The sequence below is a fragment of the Schistocerca nitens genome, chromosome 6 (genome assembly GCF_023898315.1).
Source record: "Schistocerca nitens isolate TAMUIC-IGC-003100 chromosome 6, iqSchNite1.1, whole genome shotgun sequence".
NCBI classification, from domain to species: domain Eukaryota; kingdom Metazoa; phylum Arthropoda; class Insecta; order Orthoptera; family Acrididae; genus Schistocerca; species Schistocerca nitens.
In genome coordinates, this window is record NC_064619.1 from 35,162,649 (window position 1) to 35,182,298 (window position 19,650).

Here is a 19,650-nt window from a genome sequence, read left to right on the forward strand (position 1 = left end):
TGCTGTCTTAGCTGTCCATTAAGAGCTTTCTGTTGCTCATTTTTCTCTGACAATTTGGAAACTTGCTGCGTGAGAGCTTCCCTATCGCTGTGTTTATATCCACTAACCATGTCTGTACCATTTCTGAGCAATTTACCTTTTTCTATTTTACACAAATGAAACTAGTATACTTCTGACAACAACTCAATAGTCACAGTTGCAAAAATAGAACAATTACATATAATTCCTAAGCCTAATAATTAACCAACGACACCATGAACAATCATCTGCCATGTGACCATACTTTCTGTACATAGTACATATTGCCAGTACAAATTATCACATGGTGCACTATATTCCAGTAAATTAGAAATTTTACGTTACCCTTGAAATGCGATACCCACTATGTGATAAAAACTATCCGGAAACCCCCAAAACATACGTCTTTCATATTAGGTCCATTGTGCTGCCACCTACTGCCAGGTACTCCACACCAGCGACGTCGTTAGACATCGTGAGAGAGCAGAATGGGACGCTCCGCGGAACTCAGGACTTCGCAAATGATCAGGTGATTGGACGTCATACGTCTGTACGCGAGATTTCCAAACTCCTAAACATCCTCAAGTCCACTGTTTCCGATGTGGCACAGGCCGACCTCGTCTGTTGTTGACTGACAGAGGCCGCCGACAGTTGAAGAGGGTCATAATGTGTGATAGGCAGACATCTATCCAAACCATCACACAGGAATTCTAGACTCCATCAGGATCCACTGCGAGTACTATGACAGACAGGTGGAAGGTGATAAAAGTTGGATTCTATGGTCGAGCGACTGCTCATAAGCCACACATCACGCCGGTAAATGCCAATCGACGCCGCGTTTGGTATAAGGAGCATAAACATTGGACAATTGAACAGTGGAAAAACGTTGTGTGGAGTGACGAATCACGGTACGCAATGTGGTGACGTGATGGCAGGGTGTGGGTATGGCGAATGCTCCGTGAACGTCATCTGCCAGCGTGTCCAGTAAAATTCGGAGGCGGTGGTGTCATGCTGCGGTCGTGTTTTCCATGAAAGGGGTTTGCATCCCTTGTTGTTTTGCGTGGCACTATCACACCACAGGCCTACATTGATGTCTGAAGCACCTTCCTGCTTCCCACTGTTGAAGAGCAATACGGGGATGGCGATTGCATCTTTCAACACGATCGAGCACCTGTTCATAATGCACGGACTGTGGCGGAGTGGTTACATGACAGTAAAATCCCTGTAATGGACTGGCCTGCACAGAGTCCTGACCTGAATCCTATAGAATACCCTCTGGGATGTTTTGGAACGGCGACATCGTGCCAGGCCTCGTCGACCGACATCGATACCTCTCCTCAGTGCAGCACTCTGTGAAGAATGGGCTGCCATTGCACAAGAAACCTTCCAGCACCTGATTGAACGTATGCCTGCGAGAGTGGAAGCTTTGATCAAGGCTAAGGGTGGGCCAGCACCATATTGAATTCCAACATTACCGATGGAGGGCGCCCCGAACTTGTAAGTCATTTTCAGCCAGGTGTCCGATACTTTTGAACCCATAGTGTATCGGCCAGTTCTCTCTGTGTATAGAAGGTAACTTAAAAGTCTTTAAGTCTTAATCTTGACATACAACGAATACAATTTTTCTTTTGAGAACAAATAAGAATGTCTTCTGCTCTGCTCACTCTCTGAGACCGTTGCTGATGGTGCTGTGGCGGATCATTGTATTTCAACTCTTATTGGCGATGGGCGGAAACTTTTCTGACCACCAGTTTCTAGGGGTCGCCCACTGGCGAGCTGCAAACCCCTACTGTTTTGTCAAGCATGATGCAGACTGAGGACCTGTGTGATATTATTTTCAATAAAATAGTAATCAATATTTTTCCATTTATTGCTCAGAACATAAGTCGTTGCCACGTCTTCTGCGACTGATGGTGGCTACGCATTCTGGAGAGGAATTCGCTGAATCCAACAGCGGACTCAAGGCTGTCGAGGACTCTGCATCAGCTCGGAGTGGAAGTCGGTGACAAACTGGTGCGGTTGTTTTGCCGGTCGCTGACAATGTAGCCACAGTCCATCCTTAGCCCTGCTTGGACCTTGGTGACCACGCTGTGTGTGTTTGGTTGACACACTGTTTCAGCGAGTACGACAGGCTGCAACACTTCTTCTTTCCGATACCGATACGTCTGCTGTTCTCGAGGTCGTATAGAATTGCATGCACGTAAATGATTGGTCTTGAAAACCAGGACGCAAGCAGGTAATGAGAGACATGCATAGCCACCAAACAGTACAGACAATTGTGCAAGGTATTGCTGGAAAAGCTTGCTGGAGGGTAACCAGAGGATTACGGCCTATATTTTGGCGGTTATATCCTTTGCCATTGTCAAGAGATGAAATGAAAGTGATGAAGTGTGGCAATACCCATACGTAAATTTCATCACAAAATTATTTCCTTCTGAAAGTTTACTGTGATGACCGCTAACTAATTAATATCACTTAAGTCATTAAAAGGGCAATCGTCCTGAAACACTTGACTATTTAATATCCTGAGGAAGTCGGACAACCTTTTATAAAGCCGGAAATAATGCCGTCCATTAAATTTTGTGTCTTCAGTGCGGTATCTGTCGTCAACATGACTGAACGCTATACTTCAAGTAAGGAATGGTACACAATCTGCTGAATCAGTGGGTATTAGAAAGTGGAGGTGGCTGCCACTGACATAAGTTGTGAGAACTTTAATACCGTTTTTGTTTTCTGAAGACCATCGCCAAACATTACATCTACATCTACATCTACATCCATACTCCGCAAGCCACCTGACGGTGTGTGGCGGAGGGTAGCTTGAGTACCTCTATCGGTTCTCCCTTCTATTCCAGTCTCGTATTGTTCGTGGAAAGAAGGATTGTCGGTATGCCTCTCTGTGGGCTCTAATCTCTCTGATTTTATCCTCATGGTCTCCTCGCGACATATAAGTAGGAGGGAGCAATATACTGCTTGACTCCTCGGTGAAGGTATGTTCTCGAAACTTTAACAAAAGCCCGTACCGAGCTACTGAGCGTCTCTCCTGCAGAGTCTTCAACTGGAGTTTATCTGTCATCTCCGTAACGCTTTCGCGATTACTAAATGATCCTGTAACGAAGCGCGCTGCTCTCCGTTGGATCTTCTCTATCTCTTCCATCAACCCTATCTGGTACGGATCCCACACTGCTGAGCAGTATTCAAGCAGTGGGCGAACAAGCGTACTGTAACCTACTTCCTTTGTTTTCGGATTGCATTTCCTTAGGATTCTTCCAATGAATCTCAGTCTGGCATCTGCTTTACCGACGATCATTCCATTTTAAATCACTCCTAATGCGTACTCCCAGATAATTTATGGAATTAACTGCTTCCAGTTGGTGGCCTGCTATATTGTAGCTAAATGATAAGGGATCTTTCTTTCTATGTATTCGCAGCACATTACACTTGTCTACATTGAGATTCAATTGCCATTCCCTGCACCATGCGTCAATTCGCTGCAGATCCTCCTGCATTTCAGTACAATTTTCCATTGTTACAACCTCTCGATATAGCACAGCATCATCCGCAAAGAGCCTCGGTGAACTTCCGATGTCATCCACAAGGTCATTTATGTTAGTATAAGAAGAACCTTAGAAGTCGTCGATTTAAGGCATTCACCGTCGAATGGTCCAGCACTAATGCCAACGTGACTATCATTCATGTCATCATCGCCATCATCCCGGATTAAGCCACTGCTCTTTTTCTCTGCCCTCAAACGTCTTGTTCGCTCACATGGAGATTTTTTTCCTTGAGACTATGAACCATCAAATCTAATTTGGCATCACAGCAGAGTGAACTGTAAATAACCAAATTTGGGATCTGCGTGGTTCGACAAAAAGGAAAATTTGGGCAGTTTTGGTTACTGAAGGTGGCCATATTCCATAGTACGAGGTGCATTCAAGTTCTAAGGCCTCCGATTTTTTTTGCAATTAACTACTCACCCGAAATCGATGAAACTGTCGTTACTTCGCGACGTAATCGCCCTGCAGACGTACACATTTTTCACAACGCTGACGCCATGATTCCATGGCAGCGGCGAAGGCTTCTTTAGGAGTCTGTTTTGACCACTGGAAAATCGCTGAGGCAATAGCAGCACGGCTGGTGAATGTGCGGCCACGGAGGGTGTCTTTCATTGTTGGAAAAAGCCAAAAGTCACTAGGAGCCAGGTCAGGTGAGAAGGGAGCATGAGGAATCACTTCAAAGTTGTTATCACGAAGAAACTGTTGCGTAACGTTAGCTCGACGTGCGGGTGCGTTGTCTTGGTGAAACAGCACACGCGCAGCCCTTCCCGGACGTTTTTGTTGCAGTGCAGGAATGAATTTGTTCTTCAAAATATTTTCGTGGGATGCACTTATTACCGTAGTGCCCTTTGGAACGCAATGGGTAAGGATTACGCCCTCGCTGTCCCAGAACATGGACACCATCATTTTTTCAGCACTGGCGGTTATCCGAAATTTTTTTGGTGGCGGTGAATCTGTGTGCTTCCATTGAGCTGACTGGCGCATTGTTTCTGGATTGAAAAATGGCATCCACGTCTCATCCATTGTCACAACCGACGAAAAGAAAGTCCCAGTCATGCTGTCGTTGCGCGTCAACATTGCTTGGCAACATGCCACACGGGCAGCCATGTGGTCGTCCGTCAGCATTCGTGGCACCCACCTGGATGACACTTTTCGCATTTTCAGGTCGTCATGCAGGATTGTGTGCACAGAACCCACAGAAATGCCAACTCTGGAGGCGATCTGTTCAACAGTCATTCGGCGATCCCCCAAAACAATTCTCTCCACTTTCTCGATCATGTCGTCAGACCGGCTTGTGCGAGCCCGAGGTTGTTTCGGTTTGTTGTTACACGATGTTCTGCCTTCATTAAACTGTCGCACCCACGAATGCACTTTCGACACATCCATAACTCCATCACCACATGTCTCCTTCAACTGTCGATGAATTTCAATTGGTTTCACACCACGCAAATTCAGAAAACGAATGATTGCACACTGTTCAAGTAAGGAAAGCGTCGCTATTTTAAGTGTTTAAAACAGTTCTCATTCTCGCCGCTGGCGGTAAAATTCCATCTGCCGTACGGTGCTACCATCTCTGGGATGTATTGACAATGAACGCGGCCTCATTTTAAAACAATACGCATGTTTCTGTCTCTTTCCAGTCCGGAGAAAAAAAATCGGAGACCTTAGAACTTGAATGCACCTCGTATACTGTGAGTCACATCTGAAGCTGGTGGGGTTTTGAACAGTTCGTCTCCTCCGCCTCCAATAATTGCTGGCAACCAAAGAGATCTAATTGGGCTGTGATAACTGTTCTCCTCCAGTCTGGAGCGTGGCCGTCCTGCATTGGTGGCTGTAGTGCTTACGGTTTGTAAGTATTGTCAGCTTGGAAGGGGTCTCCTTCCTCTGCAACACTTCTCCCTGTCTGCCTGTCTCTCTCTCTCTGTCCTTGCTCATTTTTTGCGAGGTGATCATATTACACTGCCTGATAAAAAATGAAGTGCCCAGAATGGGAGGTGGGAAATAAATAAAACTTTTTTGGTTGAGAGGGTATGTGATGTTACTATTGTGATTACAGATTCAAATCAATTTATCAGTTATTCAAGATCTTGGAATTATCAGCCCAGCACACTGCAAGCGCTGATTCTGTTGGGACGGGTGATATGAAGCCGTTGATCCTCTCCAGAAGTCAGCTGGCCACAACTTTTGTACATCGTCCTTGATATTCTGGATACTGGAAGTTGGACAGAGTTGGCATCCGAACTGGTGTCATACATGTTCTGTCGAAGACATTTCTGGGGATCTCGCTGGCCACGAGGGTACCACAAAATCTTGCAGAGAGTGCATAGAGACACGTGACATCTGAGGACGAGCTTTGTCCAGTTGAAAAATGGTACCGTGATACTGTCACATGAGAGGTAACACATGAAAACGCAGGACGACGGTGACCTACCGTTCTCTCGTCAGAGTTCCCTCAATCGCTACCAGCCGTAACATCGAGTCATACTTATGACTTCCAACACCATGATGTCAGGAGTAACACGGTATTGTCTCTCCAAAACATTGAAAATGTGACCTCTGCCAAGCTTCCACCGCAGGCGCAGATGCGAAGGACAATGCGATGAGGTTCCGTTGTAGTGGTTAAACATAGTTGATGGGAACGGTGATGACGAGCATCCCTCCCATCACGTTCCCATGCAGCGCAACATCTGGTCACTGTCGCATGAGGGTGCCCCACAAGTCTAGATACTACATAATTCGATGAGCCGACCAAACGGAGACCCACAGTGCAGCAGCTTTCAGATTCAGTTAGATGCTGATAACGCTGTCTCACACGGGTGTCTTTCATAGTGATGACTACATCTCTGTTCACACCCATCGTTTATCCTAGCTGACCTGGTAACGACACTATTCGTCCACGAGACTCAGAGGGCCATAGACACGGGTTCACAGGTAGATACCGTGTTTCTTGACTTCCGCAAGGCGTTCGATACAGTTCCTCACAGTCGTTTAATGAACAAAGTAAGAGCATATGGACTATCAGGCCAATTGTGTGATTGGATTGAAGAGTTCCTAGATAACAGAACGCAGCATGTCATTCTCAATGGAGAGAAGTCTTCCGAAGTAAGAGTGATTTCAGGTGTGCCGCAGGGGAGTGTCGTAGGACTGCTGCTACTTACAATATACATAAATGACCTTGTGGATGACATCGGAAGTCTACTGAGGCTTTTTGCGGATGAAGCTGTGGTATATCGAGAGATTGTACCATTGGAAAATTGTACTGAAATGCAGGAGGATCTGCAGCGAATTGACGCATGGTGCAGGGAATGGCAATTGAATCTCAATGTAGACAAGTGTAACGTGCTGCGAATACATAGAAAGAAAGATGCCTTATCATTTAGCTACAATATAGCAGGTCAGCAACTGGAAGCAGTTAATTCCGTAAAGTGTAACGTGCTGCGAATACATAGAAAGAAAGATGCCTTATCATTTAGCTACAATATAGCAGGTCAGCAACTGGAAGCAGTTAATTCCGTAAATTATCTGGGAGTACGCATTAGGAGTGATTTAAAATGGAATGATCATATAAAGTTGATCGTCGGTAAAGCAGATGCCAGACTGACATTCATTGGAAGAATCCTAAGGAAATGCAATCCGAAAACAGTACGCTTGTTCGCCCGCTGCTTGAATACTGCTCAGCAGTGTGGGATCCGTACCAGATAGGGTTGATAGAAGAAATAAAGAAGATCCAACGGAGAGCAGCGCGCTTCGTTACAGGATCATTTAGCAATCGAGAAAACGTTACGGAGATGATAAACTCCAGTGGAAGACTCTGCAGGAGAGACGCTGAGTAGCTCGGTACGGGCTTTTGTTAAAGTTTCGAGAACATACCTTCACCGATGAGTCAAGCAGTATATTGCTCCCTCCTACGTATATCTCGGGAAGAGACCAAGAGGATAAAATCAAAGAGATTAGAGCCCACACAGAGGCATACCGACAATCCTTCTTCCCACGAACAATACGAGACTGGAATAGAAGGGAGAACCGATAGAGGTACTCAAGGTACCCTGCGCCACACACTGTCAGGTGCTTTGCGGAGTATGGATGTAGATGTAGATGTAGACACTGAACAGGAACAACACCAACGCACTCTGGTAACCGCTCTACCTGTCACAGAAGATTACGACTAATCATTTGCGTATCCGATGGTGATGTGTATATTTACGACGTAACATTGGCGCCCGACTATGACTTCTGAATGCTTCACCTTTTTAACAGGTAGTGTTTTTGTCCAATTATTGTTCCGTGGTTGGCCAGATAAAATAAAACACTTGTGTTTAGTTTTGTACTCAAATTTTACTTGAGGTAGAAGTATACAATGAGGCAGTGTTAGGTCTTGCTGCTGAGCGGCCGTGCCGTGGGCTGAGGAACAGGTGGCCGCTGGTGCCACGGTGAAGCAGTCCCGCCTCGGGGATGCAGGGGAGGCGCCTGCCTGGCCGCTCGTCAGGGCAGGAACCTGGCCAGCACGATGACGTAGGCCACCACCGAGACGGCGAGGACGCAGACGTCGACGGCGCCCGTCCAGCGCAGCCAGAAGTCCGCCGCGGGTGTGCCGGGCGGCGACGGCGACTCCGACACCTGCAGAAGCAGTGGCGGTCGTTACATTCCGAACAATTCTACAGGTGAAACTTCCTGGCAGATTAAAACTGTGTGCCGGACCGAGACTCGAACTCGGGACCTTTGCCTTTCACGAGCAAGTGCTCTACCAACTGAGCTACCCAAGCACGACTCACGCCCCGTCCTCACTGCTTCACTTCTGCCAGTATCTCGTCTCCTACCTTCCAAACTTAACAGATCTTCTGCGAAACCTGCAGCTTCTGTAAAGGACCCGAGTCCGAGTCTCGGTCCGGCACACAGTTTTAATCTGCCAGGAAGTTTCATATCAGCGCACACTCCGCTGCAGAGTGAAAATCTCATTCTGGAAACATCCCCCAGGCTGTGGCTAAGCCATGTCTCCGCAATATCCTTTCTTTCAGGAGTGCTAGTTCTCCAAGGTTCGCAGGAGAGCTTCTGTAAAGTTTGGAAGGTAGGAGACGAGGTACTGGCATAAGTAAAGCTGTTAGGACGGGGCGTGAGTCGTGCTTGGGTAGCTCAGTTGGTAGAGCACTTGCCCGCGAAAGGCAAAGGTCCCGAGTTCGATTCTCGGTCCAGCACACAGTTTTAATCTGCCAGGAAGTTTCAATTCTAAAGCTAATCCAGCTGGACAGTCTCCCAGGTGTGGGAGTCACACTCACACTCATGAGCAACCAGCACAGTGTCAACAATATTTATTTTATTTATTTACACATCAAGTTCCGTAGGACCAAATTGAGGAGCAAATCTCCAAGGTCACGGAACGTGTCAGTACGTGAAATTACGACATAAAAGTAATAACAGATAAAAATAAATGTTTATGAACCCGAAAAAAGTCAGTCCATAAGTTTAAGCAATCAACAATACAACACGAATCAGCTTAATTTTTCAAGGAACTCTTCGACTGAATAGAAGGAGTGACCCACGAGGAAACTCTTCAGTTTCGATTGGAAAGCGCGTGGATTACTGCTAAGGTTTTTGAATTCTAGTGGTAGTTTATTGAAAATGGATGCAGCAGTATACTACACACCTTTCCGCACAAGAGTCAAGGAAGTCCGATCCAAATGCAGGTTTGATTTCCGCCAAGTATTAGCCGAGTGAAAGCCGCTTATTCTTGGGAATAAGCTAATATTGTTAACAAGAAATGACAGTAAGGAATATATATATATATATATATATATATATATATATATATATACTCCTGGAAATTGAAAAAAGAATACATTGACACCGGTGTGTCAGACCCACCATACTTGCTCCGGACACTGCGAGAGGGCTGTACAAGCAATGATCACACGCACGGCACAGCGGACACACCAGGAACCGCGGTGTTGGCCGTCGAATGGCGCTAGCTGCGCAGCATTTGTGCACCGCCGCCGTCAGTGTCAGCCAGTTTGCCGTGGCATACGGAGCTCCATCGCAGTCTTTAACACTGGTAGCATGCCGCGACAGCGTCGACCTGAACCGTATGTGCAGTTGACGGACTTTGAGCGAGGGCGTATAGTGGGCATGCGGGAGGCCGGGTGGACGTACCGCCGAATTGCTCAACACGTGGGGCGTGAGGTCTCCACAGTACATCGATGTTGTCGCCAGTGGTCGGCGGAAGGTGCACGTGCCCGTCGACCTGGGACCGGACCGCAGCGACGCACGGATGCACGCCAAGACCGTAGGATCCTACGCAGTGCCGTAGGGGACCGCACCGCCACTTCCCAGCAAATTAGGGACACTGTTGCTCCTGGGGTATCGGCGAGGACCATTCGCAACCGTCTCCATGAAGCTGGGCTACGGTCCCCCACACCGTTACGCCGTCTTCCGCTCACGCCCCAACATCGTGCAGCCCGCCTCCAGTGGTGTCGCGACAGGCGTGAATGGAGGGACGAATGGAGACGTGTCGTCTTCAGCGATGAGAGTCGCTTCTGCCTTGGTGCCAATGATGGTCGTATGCGTGTTTGGCGCCGTGCAGGTGAGCGCCACAATCAGGACTGCATACGACCGAGGCACACAGGGCCAACACCCGGCATCATGGTGTGGGGAGCGATCTCCTACACTGGCCGTACACCACTGGTGATCGTCGAGGGGACACTGAATAGTGCACGGTACATCCAAACCGTCATCGAACCCATCGTTCTACCATTCCTAGACCGGCAAGGGAACTTGCTGTTCCAACAGGACAATGCACGTCCGCATGTATCCCGTGCCACCCAACGTGCTCTAGAAGGTGTAAGTCAACTACCCTGGCCAGCAAGATATCCGGATCTGTCCCCCATTGAGCATGTTTGGGACTGGATGAAGCGTCGTCTCACGCGGTCTGCACGTCCAGCACGAACGCTGGTCCAACTGAGGCGCGAGGTGGAAATGGCATGGCAAGCCGTTCCACAGGACTACATCCAGCATCTCTACGATCGTCTCCATGGGAGAATAGCAGCCTGCATTGCTGCGAAAGGTGGATATACACTGTACTAGTGCCGACATTGTGCATGCTCTGTTGCCTGTGTCTATGTGCCTGTGGTTCTGTCAGTGTGATCATGTGATGTATCTGACCCCAGGAATGTGTCAATAAAGTTTCCCCTTCCTGGGACAATGAATTCACGGTGTTCTTATTTCAATTTCCAGGAGTGTATATATACTGGGTGATCAAAAAGTCAGTATAAATTTGAAAACTGAATAAATCACGGAATAATGCAGATGGAGAGGTACAAATTGACACACATGCTTGGAAAGACGTGGGGATTTCTTAGAACCAAAAAAAATACAAACGTTCAAAAAATGTCCGACAGGTGGTGCTTCATCTGATCAGAATAGCAATGATTAGCATAACAAACTAAGGCAAAGCAAAGATGATGTTCTTTACAGGTAATGCTCAATATGTCCACCATCATTCCTCAAAAATAGCTGCAGTCCAGGAATAATGTTGTGAACAGCACTGTAAAGTATGTCCGGAGTTATGGTGAGGCATTGGCGTCGGATGTTGTATTTCAGCATCCCTAGAGATGTCAGTCGATCTCGATACACTTGGGACTTCAGGTAACCCCAAAGCCAATAATCGCACGGACTGAGATCTGGGGACCTGGTAGGCCAAGCATGACGAAAGTGGCGGCTGAGCACACGATCATCATCAAACGACGCGCGCAAGAGATCTTTCACGCGTCTAGCAATATGCGGTGTTTTTTTTTTTTTTTTGTTCTAATAAAACCCCATGTCATTTCAAGCATGTGTGTCAATTTTTACCTCTGTATGTACATTATTCCGTGGTTTATTAAGTTTTCAAATTTATACTGACTTTTTGATCACCGTGTGTATACAGGGTGAGTCACCTAACGTTACCGCTGGATATATTTCGTAAACCACATCAAATACTGACGAACCGATTCCACAGACCGAACGTGAGGAGAGGGGCTAGTGTAATTCTTTAATACAAACCATAAAAAAATGCACGGAAGTATGTTTTTTAACACAAACGTACGTTTTTTTAAAATGGAACCACGTTAGTTTTGTTAGCACATCTGAACATATAAACAAATACGTAATCAGTGCCGTTTGTTACATTGTAAAATGTTAAGTTGACGCTTGAAACCTCCGACGTTCAGTTGCGTGTTGTAACAAACACGGGCCACGGTCGGCGAGCAGCTTCTGCAGGGACATGTTTACGATGACGACCGTGTTTACGAGTGTGGCTGTAGTGCACTGTTGTGGTTTGATCTAGCTGTCGCAGTGACCGCATGTAGCGCTTGCTGCTGTGTTATTCTGCATTCGTCTCCGCACGCAGACCAACTGTAGCACACCGTGTTACCAGACGTCTGTGATAGTGTAGTGTTGTAGGAACTGTGACCTTGGTGTATTCGAACTCTGAAAAGGCGGAGATGATACTCATCTATGGCGAGTGTCGACGAAATGCAGCTGAAGCCTGCAGGGTGTATGCAGAACGGTACCCGGACAGAGAGCATCCAACGTGCCGCACATTGCAAAACATCTACCGCCAACTGTATGCAACAGGTATGGTCGTAGCAAGCAAACGGGTCCGTAACAGGCCCGTCACAGGAGAAGCGGATGCAGTTGGTGTGTTAGCTGCTGTTTGTCATGAACCCACACATGAGTACACGGGACATTGCGAGAGCCGGTGGACTGAGTCAAAGTAGTGTCATGCGCATACTGCATCGTCACCGCTTTCACCCGTTTCATGTGTCACTACATCAGCAATGACATGGTGATGACTTTAATCATCGAGTGCAATTCTGTCAATGGGCATTAACAGAGAATGCGTTGCAGTTCTACCTGTTTACCGATGAAGCGGATTTCACAAACCACGGGGCAGTGAATCTACGGAACATGCATTATTGGTCCGTGGACAATCCTCGCTGGCTCAGACAGGTAGAGCGACAGCGACCGTGGACTGTAAACGTATGGTGCGGAATCATTGGCGACCACCTCATTGGTCCTCACTTCATTGCAGGGGCCCAAACAGCTGCAACATACATCGCGTTTCTACAGAATGATCTGCCAACGTTGGTCGAAAATGTCCCACTGGAAACGCGTCGACGTATGTGGTATCAGCCTGATGGTGCACCTGCACATTCCCCAATTAACACTAGGCTGACAATTGACAGGATGTTCGACGGGCGTTTCATAGGACGTGGAGGACGCACGAATTGGCCAGCCCGTTCTCCTGATCTTACACCTCTGGACTTCTTTCTGTGGGGTACGTTAAAGGAGAATGTGTACCGTGATGTGCCTACAACCCCAGAGGATATGAAACAACGTATTGTGGCAGCCTGCGGGGACATTACACCAGATGTACTGCGGCGTGTACGACATTCATTACGCCAGAGATTGCAATTGTGTGCAGCAAATGATGGCCACCACACTGAACATCTATTGGCCTGACATGTCGGGACACACTCTATTCCACTCCGTAATTGAAAACGGAAACCACGTGTGTACGTGTACCTCACCCCTCATGGTAATGTACATGTGCGTCAGTGAAAAAGACCAATAAAAAGGTGTTAGCATGTGGACGTAATGTGCTGTTCCAGTCTCTTCTGTCCCTAAGGTCCATCACCGTTCCCTTTGGATCCCTACGTAATTCGGTGCTCTCCGATACACACGATCGAACGGCGGAGGAGTGGTACTCAAGCGTCAACTTTAGGTTACAATATATCCGGATGTAATTAACATTTTACAATGCAACAAACGGCACTGATTACGTATTTGTTTATATGTTCAGATGTGCTAACAAGACTAACGGGGTTCCATTTAAAAAACGTAGGTTTGTGTTAAAAAACATACTTCCGTGCATTTTTTTATGGTTTATATTAACCAATTATGCTAGTCCCTCTCCTCACGATCGGTCTGTGGAATCGATTCGTCAGTATTTGATGTGGTTTACGAAATATATCCAGCGGTAATGTTAGGTGACTCACCCTATATATATATATATATATATATATATATATATATATATATATGATGCGACTTACCAAACGAAAGCGCTGGCAGGTTGATAGACACACAAACATACACACAAAATTCAAGCTTTCGCAACCAACGGTTGCTTCATCAGGAAAGAGGGAAGGAGAGGGAAAGACGAAAGGATGTGGGTTTTAAGGGAGAGGGTAAGGAGTCATTCCAATCCCGGGAGCGGAAAGACTTACCTTAGGGGGAAAAAAAGACAGGTATACACTCGCATACACACACACATCCATCCGCACATACACAGTCACAAGCAGACATTTGTAAACGCAAAGAGTTTGGGCAGAGATGTCAGTCGAGGCGGAAGTACAGAGGCAAAGAAGTTGTTGAATGACAGGTGAGGTATGAACGGCGGCAAACTGAAATTAGCGGAGGTTGAGGCCTGGCGGATAACGAGAAGAGAGGATATACTGAAGGGCAAGTTCCCATCGCTGGAGTTCTGACAGGTTGGTGTTAGTGGGAAGTATCCAGATAACCCGGACAGTGTAACACTGTGCCAAGATGTGCCGGCCGTGCACCAAGGCATGTGTAGCCACAGGGTGATCCTCATTACCAACAAACGCTGTCTGCCTGTGTCCATTCATGCGAATGGACAGTTTGTTGCTGGTCATTCCCACATAGAAAGCTTCACAGTGTAGGCAGGTCAGTTGGTAAATCACGTGGGTGCTTTCACACGTGGCTCTGCCGTTGATCGTGTACACCTTCCGGGTTACAAGACTGGAGTAGGTGGTGGTGGGAGGGTGCATGGGACAGGTTTTACACCGGGGACGGTTACAGGGGTAGGAGCCAGAGGGTAGGGAAAGTGGTTTGGGGATTTCATAGGGATGAACTAAGAGGTTACGAAGGTTAGGTGGACGGCGGAAAGACACTCTTGGTGGAGTGGGGAGGATTTCATGACGGATGGATCTCATTTCAGGGCAGGATTTGAGGAAGTCGTATCCCTCCTGGAGAGCCACATTCAGAGTCTGATCCAGTCCCGGAAAGTATCCTGTCACAAGTAGAGCACTTTTGGGGTTCTTCTGTGGGAGGTTCTGGGTTTGAGGGGATGAGGAAGTGGCTCTGGTTATTTGCTTCTGTACCAGGTCGGGAGGGTAGTTGCGGGATGTGAAAGCTGTTTTCAGGTTGTTGGTGTAATGGTTCAGGGATTCCGGACTGGAGCAGATTCGTTTGCCAGGCTGAGAGCTGGGACATTTGGGTGGACAAGTCTTCGGCACCCTTCTTTCACTTCCTAGTTAGCACTCTTTGGCTACCATTGTTCAGCTTCTGTGAAAGAAAGGCAATGAGGCCAGGAGCATGCGGGTGCTGTCCTCTGTTTACGTTCAACACGAGAATGAAAAGTCATATCTCGAAATAGCGCAATATCGGCCTAATTTGGTTTCCAGATAAAACATTTGTATACGTACTTAAAAATTATAATAAAATTCTAAATAGAAATAGAACTTGAGCACCCGTCTAATCTTACATAAAAAATAGAGGCAGGAAAAGGCGTATAGCTCTCACAATCCGGTTACAGCCATGGTTAGAATTAAACAGGGGTGCTGACATGGTCTTTATGAATTTAGTAAGTTATTTGACATCATTATCTGGAAGAAACTCTTTACGAGCCTGGAAAATACACATACAGATTTGAAAGATAGAAGAACAATATCCAAAAATACAAAATTTGAAGGGTGAGAAAACGATTAACGGAGGACAACGTAAATCTAAAATGAGAAATGTAGCAGTACTACTTTGCTCATTGTCGTTATATCTGCTTAAAAATTTCGTGAAAAAGATATGATGATCACAAAGTCAAAACATCTACAGTTAAGGTGAACTGAACTCTCACTCACTGCATTATGTTTGCAGACAATGTTGCTATAGTAGGTGATGGTGAAAACTGTATGCAGAATAAGGTTTCTATATTTGCAACTACCGTATTTTGAAAATTTTTGAATTTCAGATAATAGTAAAAATCCACAATTATGACAGTCTGAAAAGAACACATACTATTAAAACACAAAGCAACAGGAAAGATCATAAACTGTATTATTTAGACACCTTAATTACAGAAACAGCAACTGTTATTTCAAAGTCAGAAAAGAAAATACAGCACGAAGTACACTATCAAAAACTAAAGAAATTATTAATGAAGAAATGATTTCGAGTAGAACAGAAAGAAACACAGTTTGTTAAGAAATCCACCGGGAGTGTACTCCCGTGTGACTGAGAAGTCTGGAAACATGGCTTTGGAGGAGGCTAAAAAAGGTCTGTCAGGACAGAAAGCAAACCCAATTAAAATGTTTTGAAAGTTAGAATGAGGAATAAACCTCATAAAAATATTTAAAAAAGGAAAGAGAAACATCTGGAAATTTATTTAGATACGACAAGTTGGGAAAGAAAAACAAGATGTCAACAAAGAAAATAGTTGAAGATGTACTTAACGGAACGAAATGTAAAAACTATCAAGAAATTAAGACAACAGCACAAAATAAAGAAGGATGGTATCATTCGCCCAGACACTATACGTGGTTGAATGATGTATCCTAGTCCATTGCGGAAATAGACATGTTAACTATGGTGATTTGGTATGCCAGATTATGTGTCCTTTTTAAGTGAACACGGTACTCCGACATTTTTCGCTTTAATTTCATTTTCCGCAAAGTTGCGCTACTGAATAATTCTCCTCAGGTACCATTGTCGAATCATGGCCACGGAATTAAATGCCTGACTGGAAAGGAAATTGCTTTATTGTCAGTATGCAGCTTAATTTCTACGCCTTGGTGTTTAGGAACGTCGTTCATTTATTTTATCAGTTGCCTTGGCATGTCGCAGAAGATGTACTTTTACAGTCTATCACTGTAATACGGAGAGTAGAGGATCCAGCGCCGAATATTTTGAGATCAGGAACCAATGGTATGATTTTCATCGGATATGATGTTTTGAACGAGCAGTGCGTCTGAGACATATGCTTGCAGACTACATGTGTATCACGACAAGCAACTGCCTGCCACATGAAAACAATTGTATGAGTGTCCATGGTAAGGACAACCACGATAATTCATAATTGGCGGCCCAAGATGGAGCATTGTTCTTTGCAGAAATTTGCAGACGTGGATTTAATGCATGCTGCAGCAGGATGTAGTACCGAACGGATGCCCGGTAATTAGTTTTGGAAACGTGTCATCCTCTTGAGAACAAATTTATTACCACTGGATTTTCCAAGGTACGTTGAGTATTTCGCTGAATAATTGTTGGCGCAGTATAATTTAAGGGTTTTATTTGGGTTGTGTAGGAGACGATTCTTTAATAGTTGTTCAAGAGTAGCAGCTACACTCCTATCATACGCGATATTGGCCAAATGATGTCACAGAGTTCCCTTATACAAATAATTACGTTTTTAAGTACATGTCTAGACTGACAGTCGCCAGTTTGAAGAATTGCGATGTGTTCTTATACCAATAAACAAGTAAATATTCATTTTTGATCATTAGTTCCTCATCGGAAAAAATCAGTTTGACTTTCTCTACGACGTGCATGATTTCGAGCCTAAAATTTATGGGCACTCTGTACACTACCTGATCGAAAGTATCCGGACACCCTTAAGTAATGCGGTGTTGACCACTAGATGAAGTGAAGTGATATCAGGTGTTCCCCAGGGGAGCGTCCTGGGACCTCTGCTGTTCCTGATCTACACTCCTGGAAATGCAAAAAAGAACACATTGACACCGGTGTGTCAGACCCACCATACTTGCTCCGGACACTGCGAGAGGGCTGTACAAGCAATGATCACACGCACGGCACAGCGGACACACCAGGAACCGCGGTGTTGGCCGTCGAATGGCGCTAGCTGCGCAGCATTTGTGCACCGCCGCCGTCAGTGTCAGCCAGTTTGCCGTGGCACACGGAGCTCCATCGCAGTCTTTAACACTGGTAGCATGCCGCGACAGCGTCGACCTGAACCGTATGTGCAGTTGACGGACTTTGAGCGAGGGCGTATAGTGGGCATGCGGGAGGCCGGGTGGACGTACCGCCGAATTGCTCAACACGTGGGGCGTGAGGTCTCCACAGTACATCGATGTTGTCGCCAGTGGTCGGCGGAAGGTGCACGTGCCCGTCGACCTGGGACCGGACCGCAGCGACGCACGGATACACGCCAAGACCGTAGGATCCTACGCAGTGCCGTAGGGGACCGCACCGCCACTTCCCAGCAAATTAGGGACACTGTTGCTCCTGGGGTATCGGCGAGGACCATTCGCAACCGTCTCCATGAAGCTGGGCTACGGTCCCCCACACCGTTACGCCGTCTTCCGCTCACGCCCCAACATCGTGCAGCCCGCCTCCAGTGGTGTCGCGACAGGCGTGAATGGAGGGACGAATGGAGACGTGTCGTCTTCAGCGATGAGAGTCGCTTCTGCCTTGGTGCCAATGATGGTCGTATGCGTGTTTGGCGCCGTGCAGGTGAGCGCCACAATCAGGACTGCATACGACCGAGGCACACAGGGCCAACACCCGGCATCATGGTGTGGGGAGCGATCTCCTACACTGGCCGTACACCACTGGTGATCGTCGAGGGCACACTGAATAGTGCACGGTACATCCAAACCGTCATCGAACCCATCGTTCTACCATTCCTAGACCGGCAAGGGAACTTGCTGTTCCAACAGGACAATGCACGTCCGCATGTATCCCGTGCCACCCAACGTGCTCTAGAAGGTGTAAGTCAACTACCCTGGCCAGCAAGATCTCCGGATCTGTCCCCCATTGAGCATGTTTGGGACTGGATGAAGCGTCGTCTCACGCGGTCTGCACGTCCAGCACGAACGCTGGTCCAACTGAGGCGCGAGGTGGAAATGGCATGGCAAGCCGTTCCACAGGACTACATCCAGCATCTCTGCGATCGTCTCCATGGGAGAATAGCAGCCTGCATTGCTGCGAAAGGTGGATATACACTGTACTAGTGCCGACATTGTGCATGCTCTGTTGCCTGTGTCTATGTGCCTGTGGTTCTGTCGGTGTGATCATGTATCTGACCCCAGGAATGTGTCAATAGTTTCCCCTTCCTGGGACAATGAATTCACGGTGTTCTTATTTCAATTTCCAGGAGTGTAATAAGATGAGCCAGCTACCCTAAAACACATTAAAATCTCCACCCAGTTAAATTAGGCAGGATTCTTGACCACCATATAAAATGTCAACAAATTACTTGCTATTGTTTCGCATAAGATTGAGGATAAGTCCCTCAGCAGACCAAAGGCCTCCCTCTAACCTGCATACAAAACAGACGGAGTTAAAACGTGATGCACCATGGCTGGTACCTTATAAGCACTGCATTCTGGTGGAGTCCATGCTACATTAGCAAGCATCATTGGGCAGTGTCCAATACGAAGGCGACTGGGGACCATTTCGTTCCTTCTCGCAGATCGAAAGGAATTGCGCCTCAAAAGTTAATTTGATCGACTGCAGCCTGTTGTTGTCACTTTCAGCCATTATCTTTTCCACTCAGCCAACACTCTGTCACCCACACGTCTATATTGTCCCCTTGCTTCGAATCATCAGTAAAAATCATCACGTGCCCGTGATAGTCCGATAAAACGCCTTTAAAAATCGTTTTTAAAACTGTAGGTGGAGCTGTGATCTTGTTATACTTCAGCATGTACACGTTAAGAGTGAGCCTGTGAATCATCCAAGGAGGATATTTGTTTTAACCCTACTTAATTATTGGTGGGTTTAGTACATCAAGTTGCTCGAGATAGTCCTCTGCACGGACAGAGAATGGCTTAGTTGCTCGGTGGCTGATGAAACTTCAGTGTACGGGTTGTTCAGCCCCAGTTGCGACAAAAATATGTCCATATATGGTCCTCACTTTGCATACATGTCGCTACAAGAGGAGTTCTCTCCGGATGGTAAGCGGGAGCTCGCCAGCCTCTGCACAGTGGCTAGGAAAGGTTCGGTAAGTTCCTGTAGCCAGTCTGATGCCTGTGTGGTGGACAGCATCGAACATCTTTAAATAGGAAGG

At 46.6% G+C, this 19,650-nt stretch overlaps 1 protein-coding gene across 1 annotated transcript in view; it reads right to left on the reverse strand.

Moving 5' to 3' along the window:
- Positions 1–7,908: 7,908 nt before the first annotated feature.
- LOC126262661 (neuronal acetylcholine receptor subunit alpha-10-like) overlaps positions 7,909–19,650 on the reverse strand; it is a 243,878-nt gene continuing 232,136 nt past the window's right edge. The window contains exon 9 of the mRNA XM_049959431.1: positions 7,909–8,192. Within this exon, the coding sequence (XP_049815388.1) occupies positions 8,058–8,192 (135 nt within the window). The 3' untranslated portion in view covers positions 7,909–8,057. The remainder of the gene's footprint in view (positions 8,193–19,650) is intronic.